At 51.1% G+C, this 18974-nt stretch overlaps 1 protein-coding gene across 1 annotated transcript in view; it reads right to left on the minus strand.

The window, feature by feature from the left end:
• Positions 1-2936: 2936 nt before the first annotated feature.
• The window catches only part of MGAT5B (alpha-1,6-mannosylglycoprotein 6-beta-N-acetylglucosaminyltransferase B), an 83575-nt gene continuing 67537 nt past the window's right edge, over positions 2937-18974 (minus strand). Inside the window, exon 12 of the mRNA XM_049638140.1 lies at positions 2937-3002. Coding sequence (XP_049494097.1) covers positions 2937-3002 — 66 coding nt within the window. The remainder of the gene's footprint in view (positions 3003-18974) is intronic.

The following is an 18974-nucleotide window of genomic DNA, read 5'->3' on the forward strand; positions in this document are numbered from 1 at the left end:
GGGCGGGCTCTGGAAGACGGGAAGCTGACAGCGAAGGAGGGGACCACCTGCTGGCCCCTGTCCCCTCCTTCGAGATTACCTGGGAGCCCAGGGTGACGCCGGCTCCTCTCCAGGTGCAGAGGCTGGGACTCCACCAGAAGGACTGGTTTCTCCACACAAACACCTATCCCTAAGCCTCTATTATTTCTCTTTCTTTTTACAAACCTGAGGGCGCCATGATTCTAGGGACCAGGGATACAAACACGGGACGGTTTGGACCTCGCCCCACCGCCCCACCACCGCCCACTGCCAGGGCCTGGCCCTCTGGGCCTGGACTCAGCCTCCAGCCCTGCCTTGCCCACTGCCTTGATCTACATTTCCTCCCCCTGCTCCCGGGGGTGTGAAGCTGTTGCAACCCTAAGGCTCGCTGGGGTTGGTGGGACAGGGGGGTTGGGAGGACCAGTCAGACTGCTTCCAGCCCTGGCCTCTGCCCCCTTTCGGCTGTGGGGGTCTTGAACAAATGCCTTAGCCTCCGTGCCTCGGTTTCCCCCTCTGTAAAATGGAGATAGTAATGGCATCAGCTTTGCAAGGTGGTTATAAGCATGTGATAAAAGAATAGCTTTTTAAATTATTTTAGAGAGAGAGAGCGCAAGCGAGCAGGGGAGAAGGGCAGAGGGAGGGAGAGAGAATCTTAAGCAGGTGCCACGCTCAGCACGGAGCCTGACGTGAGGCTCGACCCCACAACCCTGGGATCGTGACCTGAGCCTAAATCGAGAGTCAGACGCCCACCTGACCGAGCCACCCAGGCGCCCCAACGAAGAAATAATTGTAAAGTTCTCAGAATGATGCCTGGCCCAGAGGACGCTCCACCTAAATGTTTGTTAAATTATATCCAGTCATTCACTCTATTTATTTATGATGACCCCACTCTTTCATTATCATTACTTGTCCTCTTTTTATTCATCCAGTGACTAGTCTCCATTTGTCCCATGGGCACCGAGTGCCTGCGGAAGCCCAGGCCCTGACCTCAGAAATGGAGACGCAAGGGTGAGCGGGTGAAGGCAGCTTCTGTCCCGGAGGACTTGCCCAAAGACCACGTCGCACGTACACACACACCTCGCAGCAAACATCACTCCCCGTTTCCACACTCGAGAACGCAAGGCCTCGTCAAGGTTAAGTGCCGGGCCCAGACTTCATAGCTGGCAGGTGGCAGAGAAGGGTCCGACCCTCGGGGCAGTCTATCTTGTTAGCCCCTCCGACTCTTGGAGCCCCCCACCGGCCAGGCGTGGGCAGGAGGCGTCTCAATGAAGCTGACATGCTCCTACCAAATGCTGGTGGTGACAGACGGTGTTCAGCCCAGCTCCTCAGACGCCCCCACCCACACCTGCAGGGCCGCCTGGGGCTCATAGAAACCCCAGGAAGGAGAGTGGTTACGGGGAGGCTAGACTGGCCCAGCTTCTGGTTCCAGAAAGGCAGCTGGGAAGGCGGTCCATGGGCGTATGCTTGGAGCAGCCCCGCTGAGCTCTGATGGTAGAAACGCTTGGGGTTTCAGGAAGATTGGCCCTCCTCCTTTTGGTGTCCAACACTGTGCTTTGCAGAATCTTCCCTCCAGGGGACAGCAAGGCAGCCAATGACCATCAGCACCCTCCAAGTGCGCAACAGGTGGGCAGTCCTCATGGGGGATCCCTTGTCCCCAAATCCCTCCCTCACCAGGCTGGCTGGAGTCCCCAGGTTCCCAAAGGCTCTTGTCCTGGGTGGGTGTAGGTGCCCCGCAGATGGAAAGCTTCTCAAAGCCGGAGTTGTGTGAGTGGGGAGTGTTTCAAGCGCCTCCCGGGAGGCAAGTTTGAGGGCAGGGAAGGGGGGTCGTGGTGGAGGGGAGAGCCTGGGGCCCTGGGGCTCTATACTGGAAAGGTCAAGGGTGCAGACTCCGGAGACAGTGAGTCTGGTTCTCTAGGCCTGCTGGCTCTGGACGGTCCTTAGTTGGGGGCGGTGGGTTTGGGGTCCTGAGTCTTGGCTGAGCCTCAGGGGCCTGGGAGGCGTCAGCTCCCATCACAAGGAGCATGAGGGCTTTGAGTATTCACTTCTTAACTTCTCTTCGTACTGACCCGGGGAGGCAGATGATCCTATGGTCCCATTTTGCAGATGGGGAAAATGAGGCTTAGGAAAATAAATAACCATGTCTGGATGACACGGCGGCAGGGACAGGGGCAGGGCTGGGCCCACACTCTACTCCCTCACCCCCAGGACCTTGTGGTCGGCCCTGCCTCAGAAACGGCCGATCTCCCGGCTTCCCAGAAAGTGCTCCTGCGTTAAGCTTGGGACAAGCGTTACACTTGCAGGGACTAGGGTAAGATGATATTTTTTTTTTAATTTTTTTTTGACGTTTATTTATTTTTGAGACAGAGAGAGACAGAGCATGAACGGGGGAGGGGCAGAGAGAGAAGGAGACACAGAATCGGAAGCAGGCTCCAGGCTCTGAGCCGTCAGCCCAGAGCCCGACGCGGGGCTCGAACTCACGGACCGCGAGATCGTGACCTGAGCTGAAGTCGGACGCTCAACCGACTGAGCCACCCAGGCGCCCCAAGATGATATTTTAAGAAAGAAACGGGGTGGGAAGACAGAGGCCAAAGAACTCAGAGAAAGCGACGGCTTCGGGACGGGACAGCACTGAGTTGGCCTTGAAGGATTCAGGAAGACAGAACGGGAAGAAGGCATTGTGTTGAGGGGGGCACTTTAGAGAGGAAAGGGTTCTCATCTCTCAAAAATAAATAAAGTAAAAAAAAAAAAAAAGAACTAAAAAAATTCATATGTTGAGGCCCTAACTCCCCCCCATGTGACTGCATTTGGAGATGGGGCCTTGAGGGAGGAAATTCAGGTTAAATAATGTCAATCCCTATGGATCGGGACACTCATCCCGATCCCTAAGGATGACTGTCCTTCTAGGCTGAGGAAGAACCTCAGAGCTCCAGCTCCAGGCACGCACAGACGAAAAACCACGTGGGGACGTAGCCGGGGGACAGCACCTACAAGCCAGAAGAGGGTGTCTCACCAGAAACCAACCCTGATGGCACCAGGGACTTCTGTCCTCCAGGACCGTGAGGAAACAGATATCCGTTGTTCCAACCACCCAGCCTTCGGGTTTCTGTCCCCGCAGCCCAGGACCGACGAGGTCCGTCCATCTCATTTGGAAGCAGTAACTTTGCAGACGGAATTAAGGTCTCCACGAAGCATAGTGGAGAGGGGAGGGGGGCACCTGGGTGGCTCCGTCAGTGAAGCGTCCGCCTTCGGCTCAGGTCATGATCTCACGGTTCGTGGGTTCGAGCCCCGAGTCGGGCTCTGTGCGGACGGCTCGGAGCCTGGAGCCTGCTTCGGATTCTGTGTCTCCCTCTCTCTCTGTTTCTCCCCTGCTCGTGCTCTGTCTCTCTATCTCTCAAAAACAAATAAATGTTAGAAAAAAGAAAAAGAAATTAAAAAAAAATAAGAGGGGAGGACGACAGAGGAGAGTGCCACGTGATAACAGAGATTGAACAATGGGTCCACAAGCCCCGGGAACGCCGAGGGTGGCCGGCAGCCCCCCGGGAGCTGGGAGACCGGCCTGGGACAGACTGTCCCCTCCCGCCTCCCAAAGGACCAACTCCGCTGACATCTTGTTTTCCGGGAGTTCTGTCGTGTCGAGCCCCAGGCTGCGGTGCTCTGTTAGGCAGACCTGGGAGCAGAGCTCTGTGTCCCTCCCACACCTCACGGCAGGAGGCCGCGCCACCTGCGTCCCCCAAGGGGGACCCGTCTGTCCTGTGGGCACTGTGCTCTGAAGAATGAGCCCATCCTGGGCAGGCCAGGCTTGCAGCCCTGAGCACAGGGCACTTGTGAGGGGGGCTGGGGGCAGGAGGCAACCGTCTGGGCATTCTCTCTGGCCGCAGGCAGAGCCCGTGCCCTCTGGACGTCACGGCCTCAGCACCGGTACCAGTTCCGGAGGTTGACGGAGACGAGGTTGTTGACTCTGGAGGAGGGTTCGGGGCCGCAGCCACCAACACACGTAGGATCCCGTCCGCCTCACTTCCTGGGGAGAGGGTTTCTGTTTTGAGATCCAGCAAAGGTGAGAGAGGTCTCATATCTGTTCTGGCCAGAGTCCCTCCTGCCCCTGGGCACATCTTTCTGGAAACGTGGTCCTTGCTTTCATTAACCCCTGAACGAATACAAGAACTTGATCAGCCTGATTCCTACACGATTTAAATCTCTCCGGAGTTTTGCAGGTACGTCCCTTGAACGTAAGTGACGTGAGCCGACGCACGATCCCGGCACAGAAATAAAAATAGAGTCTATGTTATTTTACCTAAATATTCCTGTATGCATGTTCTCATGTTTGATTTCTGGGCCTCCTGCCACCATGCTCAAATACCAGAATGTGCCTAGCTGCGTCCCAAGTTTGGGTTAACGCGGTTTGTTGTTTTTTTGTTTTTTGTTTTTTCTCCAAAGGCCTTTCTGAGGGCACGGCCTGGAACGTTAATTCTGGAAGAAAACGCACCACGACAGCGGGGCATGTGGTACTGCAGGCTGGGACTGGTCTGGAGCTGCCTTTAACCACCTCCTGCCCAGAAAGCGGTTCCGATGTGAAACGGCAAGCTGGATTTTCCGAGGGTTGGCCCGAAACAGCTTCATCGTCACAAAGCACTCTGGGAAGTAATTAGCAGGCGCTTTTCCAGTCACTTGTGCGCAGTCCGGCCTTTCGGCCTGTCTTGACCTGGCCTGCCCAGCACCTGGGCGCTGAAAGACCGCAGTCAGCGGTGGGGAATAGTTAACAGGGGAACTGAGCAGCTGGCCTGGGGCCTCGGCCATCAGATCACCAGACGGTAATGCCACCCCCCTCGAGGCCACTAGCTAAATGGGGGACAGACCTCGGTAGAGAATCTAAATACTGCCTGTCGATGGGAGAGGTTCGAGCGGTCTCCGGGAGGGAGCCTGGGGTGAGGGGGGCACCCTAATGAAAGTCAGGAAAGGTTCTGGGGGCTTCTCTGTGCAGCTAGAGAAGGCCCAGGGCTGGTGAATCCCATGGCATGAACCCCTTGGCATAAACATCCATCAGGATCAGCCCAGCCATGCAGACGTGCAGACTCCCGGTGCCTCCCAGGCCTACATCGCCAGGGACTCTGCACTCAGTGCTCGGTTTCCAGGGTGAGGCCGGCCCGCCCTCCCGGCTGTTGACGGCCATGCCCCAAAGCTGGTGGCCCTCTGGGCAGGGGAAGGGCTCTATCCCCATTCACCTGCTCCCTTTGACCTCGTCCCCTCCCCTCCCCACCCACCCAGCTCCTGCTCTCTATCCTCCTGTATTAGACAGCATGCTTTGCCTGTTCCCGTATTCCTTTCCTGTTGCTGCTGTAACAGGTGACCGTGAACTTGTGGCTTAAACAACACACACAGGTCACCTGACCGTTCTGTGGCTCCTAAGTCAGATACAGGTCCCCCTGGGTTCCTTTCTGGAGGCTCTGGGGAGGACCTCTGGGGAGGACCTGGAGGCTCTGGGGAGAACGTCCTTGCACGTTCTCGTGGCAGAATTCAGCCCCTTGTGGTTGTAGCGTCGAGGACCCTCTTTTCTTTCTGGCTGTTGTCAGTTTCCAGAGGCCACCACATCCCCTGGCTCACGGCCCCTTCCTCCACCTTCAAAGCCAGCGATGTCACGGCACGCCGAGCTTTCTTTCCCATCACAGCCAGGGGAGGGCCTCCGCTTGTAAAGGTTTCAGGGGAGGAAAAGCTTCCCTCTCTCCCCTCAAGAACAAGGTTCTAGGGCCAGGGCCCAGGAGCTGCACTGTCAAAGGCCCGTGCGCGAGAGAAATGGCACGCAGATTTCATCTGATGCTAGAATGCTCATTGTTAGGTGCACGAAGGACATCAGAGCAAGAGGACGAAGGCCCAGAAGGGCAGTGACACTCAGGGGACTTAACGTGTCACTTCAACAGAAGGCAATAGATTATGGAGAAGGGACAAGGTGACGAAAAGTGCTTGTGAGCCCCTAGGGGCAGAAGGTGAACACATGGGGGAAACCGAGGGAAGGTAGGGTTGTTTGGTGAGGTTTCGTTTGTGCGGACTTAACTCGGCCATCCCCACCTCTGGCGATAAATGCTGTTCTTTCCTTCCGGGGGCAGGACAGGGAGCACACTTCCTTCCCAGGGCCGGCTTCCTGGGGGGCCCCCTCTGTGTTTAATGCTCCACTGGCTGAAATCCTTAATAATGTTTGGACAAGAGGCCCCACATTTTCATGTTGCATCGGGGGGGCTGTGAATTATATCGCTGGTCCTGCCCCTTCCATATCGGAATTGGGGGCTCTCTTGGCTGTCGCTCCTTCTGGAACACAGGCACGTGACCCTGTCTTATCGACACCCGACTTCCCAGGGAGTTCCTGCTCTATTACAGGACCCTGCAAACGTGGCCCAATGGAGGAGCTTCCCAAGCAGCCGAGACTGGTCAGGTCTGCGACAGATTCAAAGCCAGCGCCCTCCCGCCTCCAACAGGCCGGGGAGGAACTCCTCCTTCCGGTCCCAGGTCAGCACCTCTTCCAGAAGCTGGTAGCTGGCAGGCAGGCTGGGACGCTCCGTTTCGTGGGCGGCTAGAGCGAGCGTCGGGCCCCGAACTCCACTCCTGGGGGAGAGTATGACAGCTGGGTTCACACTTAAATATCCTAAAATCGATGCTGTGAGATTAATCTGGGGTAGAGTCTCACTCATGCAAATAAAACCATTACTTTGCTCATGTAGTGAGCTTGGCAGAAAAGCATTTGGGGAACAAAGTGGGCTGGGTGCGTGAGGAGTGTGGGCAAGGGAACGAGCTGATCCAAAGAGGGGCCTGTTCCAGAAGGGGCCGTCGTGTGTCCCTCCTTCCGCAGACGGGGAGAGGCCTTGTCTTTCCGTCAGGCAAAGCAGGTGAGTGTAAGAAACCAGTGTTTTGGGCCTGTCTACCAGGCCCTGTGTGCCAGGCACCAAAAATAAGGCACAAACAGGAATAAATTTTTGGTTTTGACACTTTAATTTCATCCTTTTCCCCTGAAGCTCCAGACTGAGCAGCTGTTTACCAGGAAAGGAAATTCAGAGCGAGGCAATAAAAAAGGTCGGAAGGTGGGAGCGGTAGCCGGCGTGTAACTGTATCGACCGCATTTCCAGTTTCTGGAGACGATGTCCGAACCTCTGCCCTGCGTGCATGTGCTTGGATGTCCCTGGGTCCCCTCGCCTCGGCCTCCCGCTTCCCTTGACCTTCTTCCGCCACACCCTATGGTCAGAGGGGACGTGCTTTTCGAATACAGATCAAGGGGCACCTGCATGGCCCGGTGGTTTAAGCGTCCCACTCTTGGTTTGAGCTCAGGTCATGATCTCACGGTTCGTGAGTTCGAGCCCCACGTTAGGTTGTGTGCTGACAGTGTGGAGCCTGCTTGGGATTTCCTCTCTCTCTCTCTCTCTGCCCCTTCCCTGCTCTCTCTCTTAAAAAAATACTATACAAACACAGATCGATCAATCCAGAGCCCCCTCCCCTCCCACACTCCTAAAAAAAATCCTTCTGTATCACTATGCACCTGTCCTGATCACTCCAAGGCCAGCTATCAGACAACTTGGGGTGTCTCCTGTGCCCCAGAGCCTGCTGAGATTTTTCAAAGTAGCCAATCCTAAACCTGCTTATCCTGCCTCGAACATTCCTTTCCATGGAAACTACGCTAAAGGCAGATGCGCACAGTTCCCTCCTCTCCCTGTGCCCCTGACCGAGCCTGGTGCTTCCCCCTGAGGCTCCCTGGCAAGAGGTATACCGCCTCTCTTGGCAACTGTGTGTAATGAACTCTCTTTCCAATGGTAGCCGCCTCCTGATCTATTTCTTTACCGTAACTCGAATTTTCTGCTAGCACACCACGTTTTAAAACCGTAACAAACACTCGGGCTCCCCGCCCACTTGGAGGTGAGGCAGGAGAAGTAAACAAATATCTCTTTTCAACCGTCCCTCCATGCATCTATTCATCCAAAATTTATTGAGCAATATGGTGCTTGTAAAACATCTCCCAGAGTGAAGCTTGTCTTTTTACTTTGTTACACTGTCCTTTTACTTCGTTACACTGTCCTTAAATTTCCACCGAGTCCAATGTATTTCTCGGATTCCGCACCATTGGCGCTTTGGGGAATCGTGAGTCGTTCTCTGTCTTGGTGTCATAAAGATGTTCTGTGCTTTCTCCTAAAAGATCGAGAGTTTTGCTTTTTTCTCATTCAGGTCTGTAATTCATCTGGAACTTATGTTCACGTGTCGTATAAGGGAAATATACATTTTATGTTTGCCTTTCCGGTACTGCTCACTCTTGCCCTCCACTGATCTGTACTGGCATTTGCCAAATTGTCACAGACTGACCATCTGCCTCTGGCTTCCCTATTCTACCCTGTTGGTCTATTTTTCTTAGATGCAAGCCACCACTGGCTTATTACCGCATATCCCTTTAGAGCAAGTATATACATCTGGAAGGGCAAATGTCTCATCTATAGTCCTCAAAATTGCCTTGGTAGTTCTTGGACTTTTACCTGCAGACGTGGTGGCCGGGGTGTGGACCACAGGCTGAGGGCAGCACTCTAGGGATGGTGAAACACCCAGACAGACGGAGCGTGGCTCCCTGGACAACCTCATGGACCGCCGGTGTTGGCTCCGGAACACCTTCAGACACTCACGTGAGGAAGAAATCCCCATTTTCAATTTCACCATCAATCTGCATTGATGCCAATTCAATGCAGCCAAATATTTACCCAAAGAAATATGTTTTCCCTTGTGTATTAGCTTAGCTGAAGGTCCTGGTAAAATACCGAATCAAAACGATAGAACAGGCATCCTTATCTTGCTCTTGGCGCCAAGGAAAATAATTCTAGTGGTTTATCATTAAGTATGATGCTTTTTGGTAGGTGTTTCTTGGCAGTTTAAGAAAATTTCTGTCTAGGGGCGCCTGGGTGGCTCAGTTAAGCATCTGACTTTGGCTCAGGTCATGATCTCACGGTTCGTGGGTTCAAGCCCCGCGTTGGGCTCTGCGCTGACGGCTCAGAGCCTGGAGCCTGTTTCGGATTCTGTGTCTCCCTCTCTCTCTGCCCCTCCCCCGCTTGAGCTCTGTCTCTCTCTCTCTCTCTCTAAAATAAATAAACATTTAAAAAATGTTTTAAAAAAGAAAATTTGTGTCTATTCTCAGTTCGAAGAGGATTTGCTTTAAAAACTCATCAGTGGGAAAAATCGTGAGTGGAAATTGTATTTTAGCAAATGCCTTCTCTGCATCGAATAAGATGATTATGTATATGGACTTTCCCTTTAATCTTTTAATGTGGTGAATTACTTTAGCAGATATTTCGGTGTTGAACTGTCTTATATTCCTGAGTTAAAGACTCTGTGCTCACGATAAAGCATTTATATATAGACTGCTGGATTTAGTTTGCTAATTTTGATATAGGATTTGCGCATCTGTGTTCCTATTTTCCTTGTAGGTACCGTTTCTGCCTGCTTTTGGCATCACAATTCTGCTACCCTTATAAGAGGAGCCGGGGAGCCCCTCCTCCCGCCCCTGTCCCATATTTCCCCGTAGGAAATTTCTACGGAACAATTTGTATTGAATAGGGGTTATGTGTTCTTGAAGGCTTGATAAAACTTGCCTGTAATGCTGTCCAGTTTGATGCTTTGTTTTTTTTTTGCAAGTAGATTTATGACTCTACTGACTTAATGTCCTAAATGCTTCCCGCTTTCCTATTACTTTTTGATCATCTTTCTTTTTTCTATGCATTTGTCTATTTCATGTTGCACAGCTCTTAAATCTGCTTGACAGAAAGTTGTCCATCGTGCTTATTTCGCTAAAGAATTCGATTGTGTGTTTACGTCTACCGTTGAGCTCCTGATAAAATTCATTTGTGATCTCCATTTTTTTTTTTTTTTTTTTTTGCGATCTTTATTTCCAGAAGTTTATTCATTTTGTCCTCCTGGAGAATTAACTGTGCACTTGTTAATTCTTTCTGTTGTATATTCCCTGCTTCACTAACTTCTGTACTTATCTTTAGCATGTTCTTCCTTTTGTTACACATTTTCTTTCCTGCTATTTTTTCTAACATCTTGCATTAAATACGTTATTTTCACTATTACTTGCCAATGACTATTTTTAGTTCCTCTCATTGCTACTTTTTTCCATGTTTGGAAATCTTGTCCTTTCACTGTCTTCAGTTCTAAATACTTGAGACTTTTTATGATGCTTTATCATCTGAATTATTTAGAAATGTGCTTTTTAGCTTGCAAACGTTTGGGATTTCTCATTTTATTACTTAGTGTCAGGAGGTGATCTGTACAATATCAGTTGAGATTTCCTCTGCAACCTGATGTCGAATTCAATTTTGTTAAATGTCAGATTCGAGTCTGAAGACAATATTTAGCATCTATGTCCATCTAGGTCAAGCTTGTTAAATGATGTGGTTTAAATTAAGCTGTGATTTTCTGACAGAGACATGTGAAAATTTTCCCCTGTGATTATGCGTTGTTGATTTCTTTTGCAGTTTTACTTATCTAAATTTTTTTTTTAACATTTATTCATTTTTTGAGAGAGAGACAGAGAGAGATAGAGCTCAAGCAGGGGAGGGGCAGAGAGATAGAGGGAGATACAGAATCCGAAGCAGGCTCCAGGCTCCGAGCTGTCAGAGCCCGACGTGGGGCTCAAACTCACCAACCGCAAGATCATGACCTGAGCCGAAGTCGGGCGCTTAACCGACTGAGCCACTCAGGTGCCCCAGGTTTTTTTATACATATTTTTTTCAACCTTTATTTTCAACCTCTTTGGGTTGTGTGGGTTAGATAGATTCTTTGTATAGATAGATTCTTTTCAACCAATCTCTGTAATTAATAGGCAAGTTTTTTTTTTTAATTTTTTAACCTTTATTGATTTTTGAGATAGAGAGAGACAGCATGAATGGGGCAGGTTCAGAGAGAGAGGGAGACACAGAATCCGAAACAGGCTCCAGGCTCTGAGCTGTCAGCACAGAGCCCAACGTGGGGCTCGAACTCACGGACTGTGAGATCATGACCCAAGCCGAAGTCGGACGCTCAACCGACTGAGCCACCCAGGCGCCCCAATAGGCAAGTTTAGTATGTTTACTATCATGATCACTAACATATATGGACTTAACTGGTGTATTTGGACTGACATGTATTATCTTATCAAGGCTTTTTTCCAATTTTCCTCTCCCATCTCGCATATTATTGTTGGCTAACATTTTAGCTTCACTTTGTCTTTAACCCCCTTGATTCAGCATGATTGTAACTGCCAATATAACTATTAATTATAGCCAATGCTTATTAGGTTGACTATCATTTAAATCCTCCTGGATTTCATTTACCCTACAACTGAAGTTCTTTCAGTGGGGATCCATGAATAGCAAACTTTTTTTTTTTAATTTGAAGATCTAATTGTCTTTATCATGAGATTCATAAGTCAGGCAGCATCCCATCCAGCAAGTAGAGGGGAGCTCTTAGTAGACTCGTTTGTTTCTTTCTCAAAATCCATCACAGCCGTCACTTTCAGATGATACTTTAGCTGGACATATAGTTTAGGACAACAGATATACCTCTCAGTACCTCACCGACACAACGGCACTGTCTTCTGGCATCCAGTGGTGATGCGGAGAATGTCATCAATCCAATTGTCATTTCTTTTCAGGTAAGTAGTCTTACCTCTTTGGCTTCCTTGAAGATCTCTGCATTTTTGATGCTTTCTGGTTTCTCCACGATGTGTTTTTATGTGTATTTCTTTTTACTTATCCTGTTTGGGTAATGGGACACTTCCTCTAAATACTCATTCCTGCAATTATGGAAAACCCCTGTCACTTTCCCATTTTGAAAAATTTGTCCCTCCATCCCCCCGTCTTAATTTTCTCCTTCTAGACCACCCATAAGATGTATGCCCCACCTACTCATTCTATTGTGCACGTTTCTTAATTGTGTTTTCTTATTTTTCATCTCTTTATATCTCTGTGCTGCATTTTGGATGATTTCCTCTTCATTATCTTCTATTTCTCGAATTCTCTCTTTAGTGTTGTTACCTCTATTTATCTCATAAATTTAATTTATAATTTTTTTTTTTTTTTTTTTTTTTTTTTTTGGGACAGAGAGAGACAGAGCATGAACGGGGAAGGGGCAGAGAGCGAGGGAGACACAGAATCGGAAACAGGCTCCAGGCTCCGAGCCATCAGCCCAGAGCCTGACGCGGGGCTCGAACTCACAGACCGCGAGATCGTGACCTGGCTGAAGTCGGACGCTTAACTGACTGCGCCACCCAGGCGCCCCTTAATTTATAATTCTAATGAAGATATATTGTACCTCTAGGTCTACTTGATTAATCTTCATGTCCTGTTACTCTTTTCAAAATGGCTTATTCTTTCTTCATGGCTCCGAGTCCCTCTTTTACTTCCTATGTCATTTTATTTCAATACACTTTAATTGTATCTCGGATGTTCAGATTGTGAAAATTAATAAAAGGAAACTTCATTTACAATGAAGCCTGGAGGCCGCAGGGGAAGGTCTCACTCCTTACCACTCTTGTCCATTACGACTCAATGGGAAAAGACCACAGCCCAAGTCCATACTACCTTAGCTACCATTTTACTCTCCCATTAGGAGGAAGGAAGGTTTCCTCTTCCCCCAGCAACAGCCCAGCCAATTGGAGACAGTCACAGCTCAGCCAATGAGAGACAGTCACAGCTCAACCAATGAGAGACAGTCACAGCTCAGCCAATGAGAGAGTAAGAGCCCAGCCAGTGAGAGAGAGAGAGAGAGAGAGAGAGAGTGTGTGTGTGTGTGTGTGTGTGCCTGTGTGTGCGCGTGAGTCACAGCCCAGCCAATGAAAAACTACCATACTCCCAGTTGACTCCAATGGACTTTCTGTTTAGAACAGCCCCCTTTCCTCTATAAAAGAACTTCCGCCCCTTGTTTTGGAGACTTGCTTGTGCTTCTGCCAGTCCCTGCGTTTCTTGTAATGCAGTTCTCCACTGTTTTCCGAAGGAACCCATTTCTGCTGGGCAAATAACTGGCAGTTTTGTTTTTTTAAAGTTAAGATTTTCTGTGAATCTCAGTTATGGGCGAGCTGATTCTTCTTTTGTTACTTCTAACGTCTCTTTCTTGGTGGTGGTTTACTTCCGTGCATGTTTTGTAGTTTTTCCCCTGCAGGTTCACATGAGAGTGTTTGCCCCAGCCCCGCGGCAGTCTGGTGCGCTCTAGGTCACGAAATTGTCCCTGTAGAGCAATTTCGTATTTGCTTCTGCCAGGACTCAGGCATTTAAATGGCTCGGAAACAGTTTTTCTGTTGCTCTTGAGACTTGGGCTTTCTCCGCCTGGCAGTGTAACATCATCGCACCTTGCTCCCGTTTTGGGCGCCGGCCCAGGGTTTTGATTTCTGACGGGTGAGTTCGTTTCTATCCAAGTCCCTAAATCCCTGGCCCAGGCGGTGGAGTTCTGCTAGCTCTCTTTATACCACCTTCAGGACAGCAGTGAACCCTCTTGAAGACTCCAGGCTTTAAGCTGGGGCTCATGCCAGCTACCTCACCTTGAGTGACTCTAGATGTCACCTCGGGTCCCTGTGTTAGAACCTCAGCCCCCATCCCCAGATCCGAAGAGTGGCAGGATGTTGGCCTTCTGCTTTCCTGCTCCAGCTTTTACCCCTCGATTTCCCATCCTGAGGACTTTCCTCTCTTTCTTCTGAGTGTGGATACTCATTATGAAAACCATTTGCTGGTGGTGGTATATTTTGTTCTGCTCCTCTGTGCACTAGGAGAGGACAGAAAAGCCCCCATTCGCTCAGTCTGCCGTGTGGCTAGGAAGCCCTTCTCTCCTTCCACTCACCTGTCCTCCACCTGGTTTTGATATAGACACAGGTTGCAAAGAGCCCTTAGATGGAGGAGGCCAGAGGGAAGGGCGAGGATCAGTGAGGGAGAGGAGGGTAAGTAATGACGGAAGGCATGGGCTGAGTGGTCGTGGGGGCAATCTCCATAGGGGTGGATTTGGGGAGGCCCCGTTCGGGGTCTGAGAAGGGCCTACTTGCGTAGGCAACCCAGGTAGGGTGATTTGACAGACCCCTCCAAAGAGCAGACGGCCCGTGTCTGACTCAGCATGATCTCTTTTCAACTCTGGCATGACCTCATGGGAGTCAGGATGGCAGTTATTACCTTAGGTCAGCACCACGGTCTGGCCAGGTGGGCCACCTCCTTCAGGCAGAGATCCAGCCTGCAGACCATCTCAGCCCCCAGGGAGCACACAGAGACCCACGGCTTTAGAATTTGGGCCAGAAAGAGGGCGCTGGAGGGAGAGCTTCACAGACAGCCGGGAAAGCACTAGGGAGAAGGCATCAATCTCTCATAAAATGGAAGCCTGCCCGCTTCCGATCTCCAATCAAACCGAGGAGACAGAAGAGGCAGCTGTCGCCAAGCTGCCGCAGCTCCGGAATCGTTGTTGAGTAATTGCCCGGTACTTCAAGTCCGGGATGGGGGCTCTTTAAGCAATATTTCATGGGAGAGATCTCGAGCCCTCATCAGGACAAGAAATATGGATGTTAAACAGGCGGCTAATGGTATACCATTCATCTGGTAGCGAATCTGTGAGCTTCATTACGCCGACCCGCCCGGCCTCAGAAGAGGGACGCAGAATTAGCCAGAAGGAAGAGGTAAGAAGCCGCTGCCGGGGAGGTGGGGTGGAAGAAGCTTGTCTTCGAGGCGGTGATTCTGGAACACGGAAGGGAAAGAATGGGAAGTTCGTTTTCTTCCCTGCTCCTTACAAGAAACGTTGTTGACAGGTTGTGGAGAGGAATCCCCAGCGAGCGCATCTGACCAGCACCCCCCAAAGATCACCAAATCCCATTGTTCAATTTCCACCCAGGGCCGCGCCACTCCCCCCACCCCCAAACCCAGAAAGCTGCTCTGCAAAAAAGCTGCACAATCAACGTGACCTCTGGGTAATCAGAAAATCAAGAACAAACTTGCCTCATCAGGAAGAAGCTGGGCACCTACCTGCCCTGGGAAATCTATATGTAAATTCAGGCAGATCTGCGGTCTTCCTGGTACATCAGGCTTGGTCTCCAGCCAGGTCCCAAGCTAAGGTAAGACAAAGCTGGCAGCAGATTGTGGTGCAGACTAAGAACTGTCAGGATGTGGGGTCTCGGTTTGGGCGGGGCAGGGGGAGGAAGGTCAAGGTTTCTTCCCAAAGCCGCGTCGAATGGTCTCTGCTTTGTCCCGGAGAGCCCCAACCTGCCGCTCACTTTTCGCTCCTTAAAACTGTAATGGACACTTGAAAAACAAGAAAAGAAAAGAACACGCATGGAAGAAAATCAGATCGGGGGCACCTGAGTGGCTCAGGCAGTCAAGCATCCGACTCTTGATTTCGGCTCAGGCCGTGATCTCACAGTTCATGGGATCGAGCCCCGCGACAGGCTCCGTGCTGATGGTGCGGAGCCTGCGTGGGATTCTCTCTCTGCCTCTCTCTCTCTGCCCCTCCTCCACTCTCTCTCTGTCTCTCACTCTCAAAAATAAACGTTTAAAAGACAAGAAAAGAAAAATCTTTTCAGATAACGCAAAGCAACTATTTCCACAGCTGGGGCAATTCCTCTGCTGTGCATTTTGGTCGCGCGTCACTGTTTGAGTCACTGGGTCACTGGCCACTCCCAGTGCCCCTGTGCTTGGAGGCGTGCGGCCTGCCTCCGTCCTTGATGTCATTTTACATTCAGCACGACTCAGCAAGGCCGTGCGACCCTCCACTCTCAGTGGCTCGCTGTGAACAAGGTTTGTTTTTAGCTCGTGCTGAAAGCCCGTCACAGATCGGCCCCAGGAGACGGTGGAGGCAGAGACTGGAGGCAGGGGACGCCAGGAGCTGGAAGAGGTCTTCCCTAGAGCCCTCAGAGGGGGCACAGCCTTGTGACACCCTGATTTCTGACTTCTGGTCTCCAGAACTGTGAGAACATAAATTCTGTCGCTTTAAATTTGTGGTACTTTGTTAGGGCAACCACGGGAACCCAACACAGATTTTATCCTTGCTCTAGGACCCAGGCTGAGGGAGCAGCCTGTCCCCAGACCACTGGGGTTTTCATCAAAGGGAAAGAAAACAAGGCACCAAGTATGAGCTGGTTCTCAGAGTTGCACACAAAAGCGACCCCGTCATTCTGCTCACATTCTGCTGGCTGGAACAGGTCACCCGCATACCCGTGGTTTCAAAAAGCAGAGAAATGTAATCCCCTACCCCAGAAGTTGGCCACACGGCAAACGTTTTATGCCGTGGGCTGCATGGTCTCTGTTACAGCCACTCAGCTCTCCCACTTAATGAGAAAGCAGGCACGGACCAACGCAAATGAACGCGTGTTCCAATAAAACTTTATTTATCGCACCAGGCAGGGGGCCATATTCTGCCGAAGGAAGGGGCAGTGGATACTGCTGGGTCACGGGACAGCCTAGCAGACCTTTCTTTGTGTTTTTCACCCCCTCTCCGGTTACCTATCGCTGCATAACAAATCACCCCGAAACTCAGCCGCTTGGAACAACCACCATAGTTAGCATTGTCTTTCACAGTCCTGGGGGTTGACTCGGTCCATCTAGGGGGCTCTTCCTGGGATCTCTCGTATGGTTGCTGTCCGTCGGTGGCTGGAGCTGCAAACAGAAAGCTCACTCGTGACTGCATGTAGCCGGGGGCTCCCGGGCTATTTAACTTTTTTTGTGTCTCTCTACCTGGTTTCCACGACGTGGCACCCCTTACGTAGCGGTTCAGGGCTCCACAGGCCAATGGAGAGAGCGCGCGTGCGAGACAGCGCCACCTGTGGCTATTTCGATGAAATTCAGTTACAACTGAATAAAATTTGAAGTTCAGGGGCCACGCTAGCCACATGTCACGTTTTCAACGGCTACACGCAGCTGGTGGCAACCACGCCCCGGGGAAGGCACGCGGCCTTTACTGGTCGAGTCTCAGGAGTCAAACAGCATCCTTTGCAACTCATTGTGCTCACAAGCCCGCCCAGGTTCGAGGGGAGGGGAAATAGATCTCGCCTCCTGATCGGGAGTGGCAGGGTTCTAGAAAGAGCACTGGGAACCCAAAATAGCTCTATGGCCACGTTTAGAAAAAAAAAAAGAGGCCCAACGGGCAGGACGTTGCAGGGGCCTAGAGATCACCCCTGGGTAGCTGAGGGCAGAGCCCAGACCCTTCGCCGGGTGAGGTTGATTCTTCTCTACACGGTACCGAATTCCTGGGTCGTGAGGATTCAATGAGCTAATCCCGTAGCGCTCACCATGGTGCCCGACACATAGTGAGCGCTCCGTAAATGTAGCTACCATTATGTCCCAATTTTATATGTAGGAAGAATGCTGCATAAGTATGCTATATATAGACTGAGTGTTTGTGTCTCTCCAAAACTCATCTGTTGAAACCCCAGTGGTGGTTGAAAGTGCGGCCTTTGGGAGCTGAGTAGGTCATGAAGGTTGAACTCCTTGTGAATGGGACTCATGCCCTTACGGAAGAGACCCCAGAAAGGTCCCTGGAACCTTCCATCGCGTGGGACACAGCCCCACCTCCTCCCCTCCCCATCACAGGCCTCTGGCCTGGAGACGTCTGAGCTGGGGGAGGGGAAAGACAACCAAGGTCAGTTGGGAGATGTGGCTGATGTCATGGGCTGAGTATCCTAAGACTGTCTCTGTGACGTGAAGAGACCATGGTGCGGTCACCTAAGAGAAGTTGCCCAGAAGCCATGGCATTTGCCAGCCTTTCCATCCCTGGGGGAGGGAAGGTGATTAAGGGGCTAAGGGACACAGATAAGGAAGTGCTTCGTTTGACAAGAGTCAACACGGACATTACACCTCGAAGCAGGATTGGGGATATTCACCAAAACACGAATGGTGGTTATTTGGGTGGGGGGGGGGGGGGTAGCCATGAGAATTGGCTATGCTTTATTCCGTGTGGTTTTCCCTATTTTGCACTTTTTCTACCGGGGATCTGAATCACTTACATAATTGGAAAAAAATACTTTTTTCGTTTTTTAATTGCGTGAAAAGTATGCACGCAGGATAGGGGGGGTCTTTTCTCTGTGGGGGCCCAGTCCTGGAGAGTCGTAACATCCTGCCCGCTTGGAGGAGCCTCCGTGGACCCGTCAAGCAGCCTCCAGCCTGCGGCTCCTAGGTTTTCTCCTTTGGAGCTACATTTGCTCTGCACGTGGCATCCCTCCCAGGGACAGGAGCCCAGGAAGGCAATTTGAGGTGGGAAATACTGTAATCAAGCCCAGGACACTGGGAGAGTAGGAGAAAAATAAAACCTCATTGTCTCGGAAATTTCTGGATGGCTCTGGGTTAATTGCGGTGCCAGGAACCCTGTGTGGGATCTACAAAGCCCACTCCTCCGCGGTGGCCGGGTCAACTTCTGGAACACTCCTTAATTAATATCTGTCCTTTTCAGCGGTGGTTTCTGGGTCCCTCATCAGCCAATCGAACGGCTCTCCTGGAAACAAAGACTCGCTCGGAGGTGCCGGGCTTCCGGTAATTTCTTTCCCAGGTCTGTTTGTCTGGAGAAGAGTTCACTGAATGGCATGTCCATAAATTCCATTCCATGATTGCAGGAGCACTGGGGGTGGGGTTGCTACAGCGACAGGGATGGGCCACACTATTCATTTGTAGGGAACAATGATGGATGTCGCTGATCCTCAGCAGGAAGACTGAGGCTCAAATGACCATTGTCTCTCCCAGTCTCCTCCCGCCATTTCCAGATGAGGGGGACACATGGATGCCCGGCCGGCGCAGGCGCAGGATGAGAAAATCGCCCAAGACCTCTGGGGGGCCCCGGGTTGGCGCTGTACCCGGCTCCCGGTTCTTTCCAAATGTGCTTGCGTGCTGCCTCCCGTTTCCAGCTCTCCTGGGAGGCGGAGCACGTGTGGAGCTGTGCATTTAAACAAATAAACATCCACCAACTTCCCAAGAACAGACTGGGAGGAGCCAGGTCCCTGAGGCTGGGAGGAGGGT

The sequence above is a fragment of the Panthera uncia genome, chromosome E1, assembly GCF_023721935.1.
Source record: "Panthera uncia isolate 11264 chromosome E1, Puncia_PCG_1.0, whole genome shotgun sequence".
Lineage (NCBI taxonomy): Eukaryota > Metazoa > Chordata > Mammalia > Carnivora > Felidae > Panthera > Panthera uncia.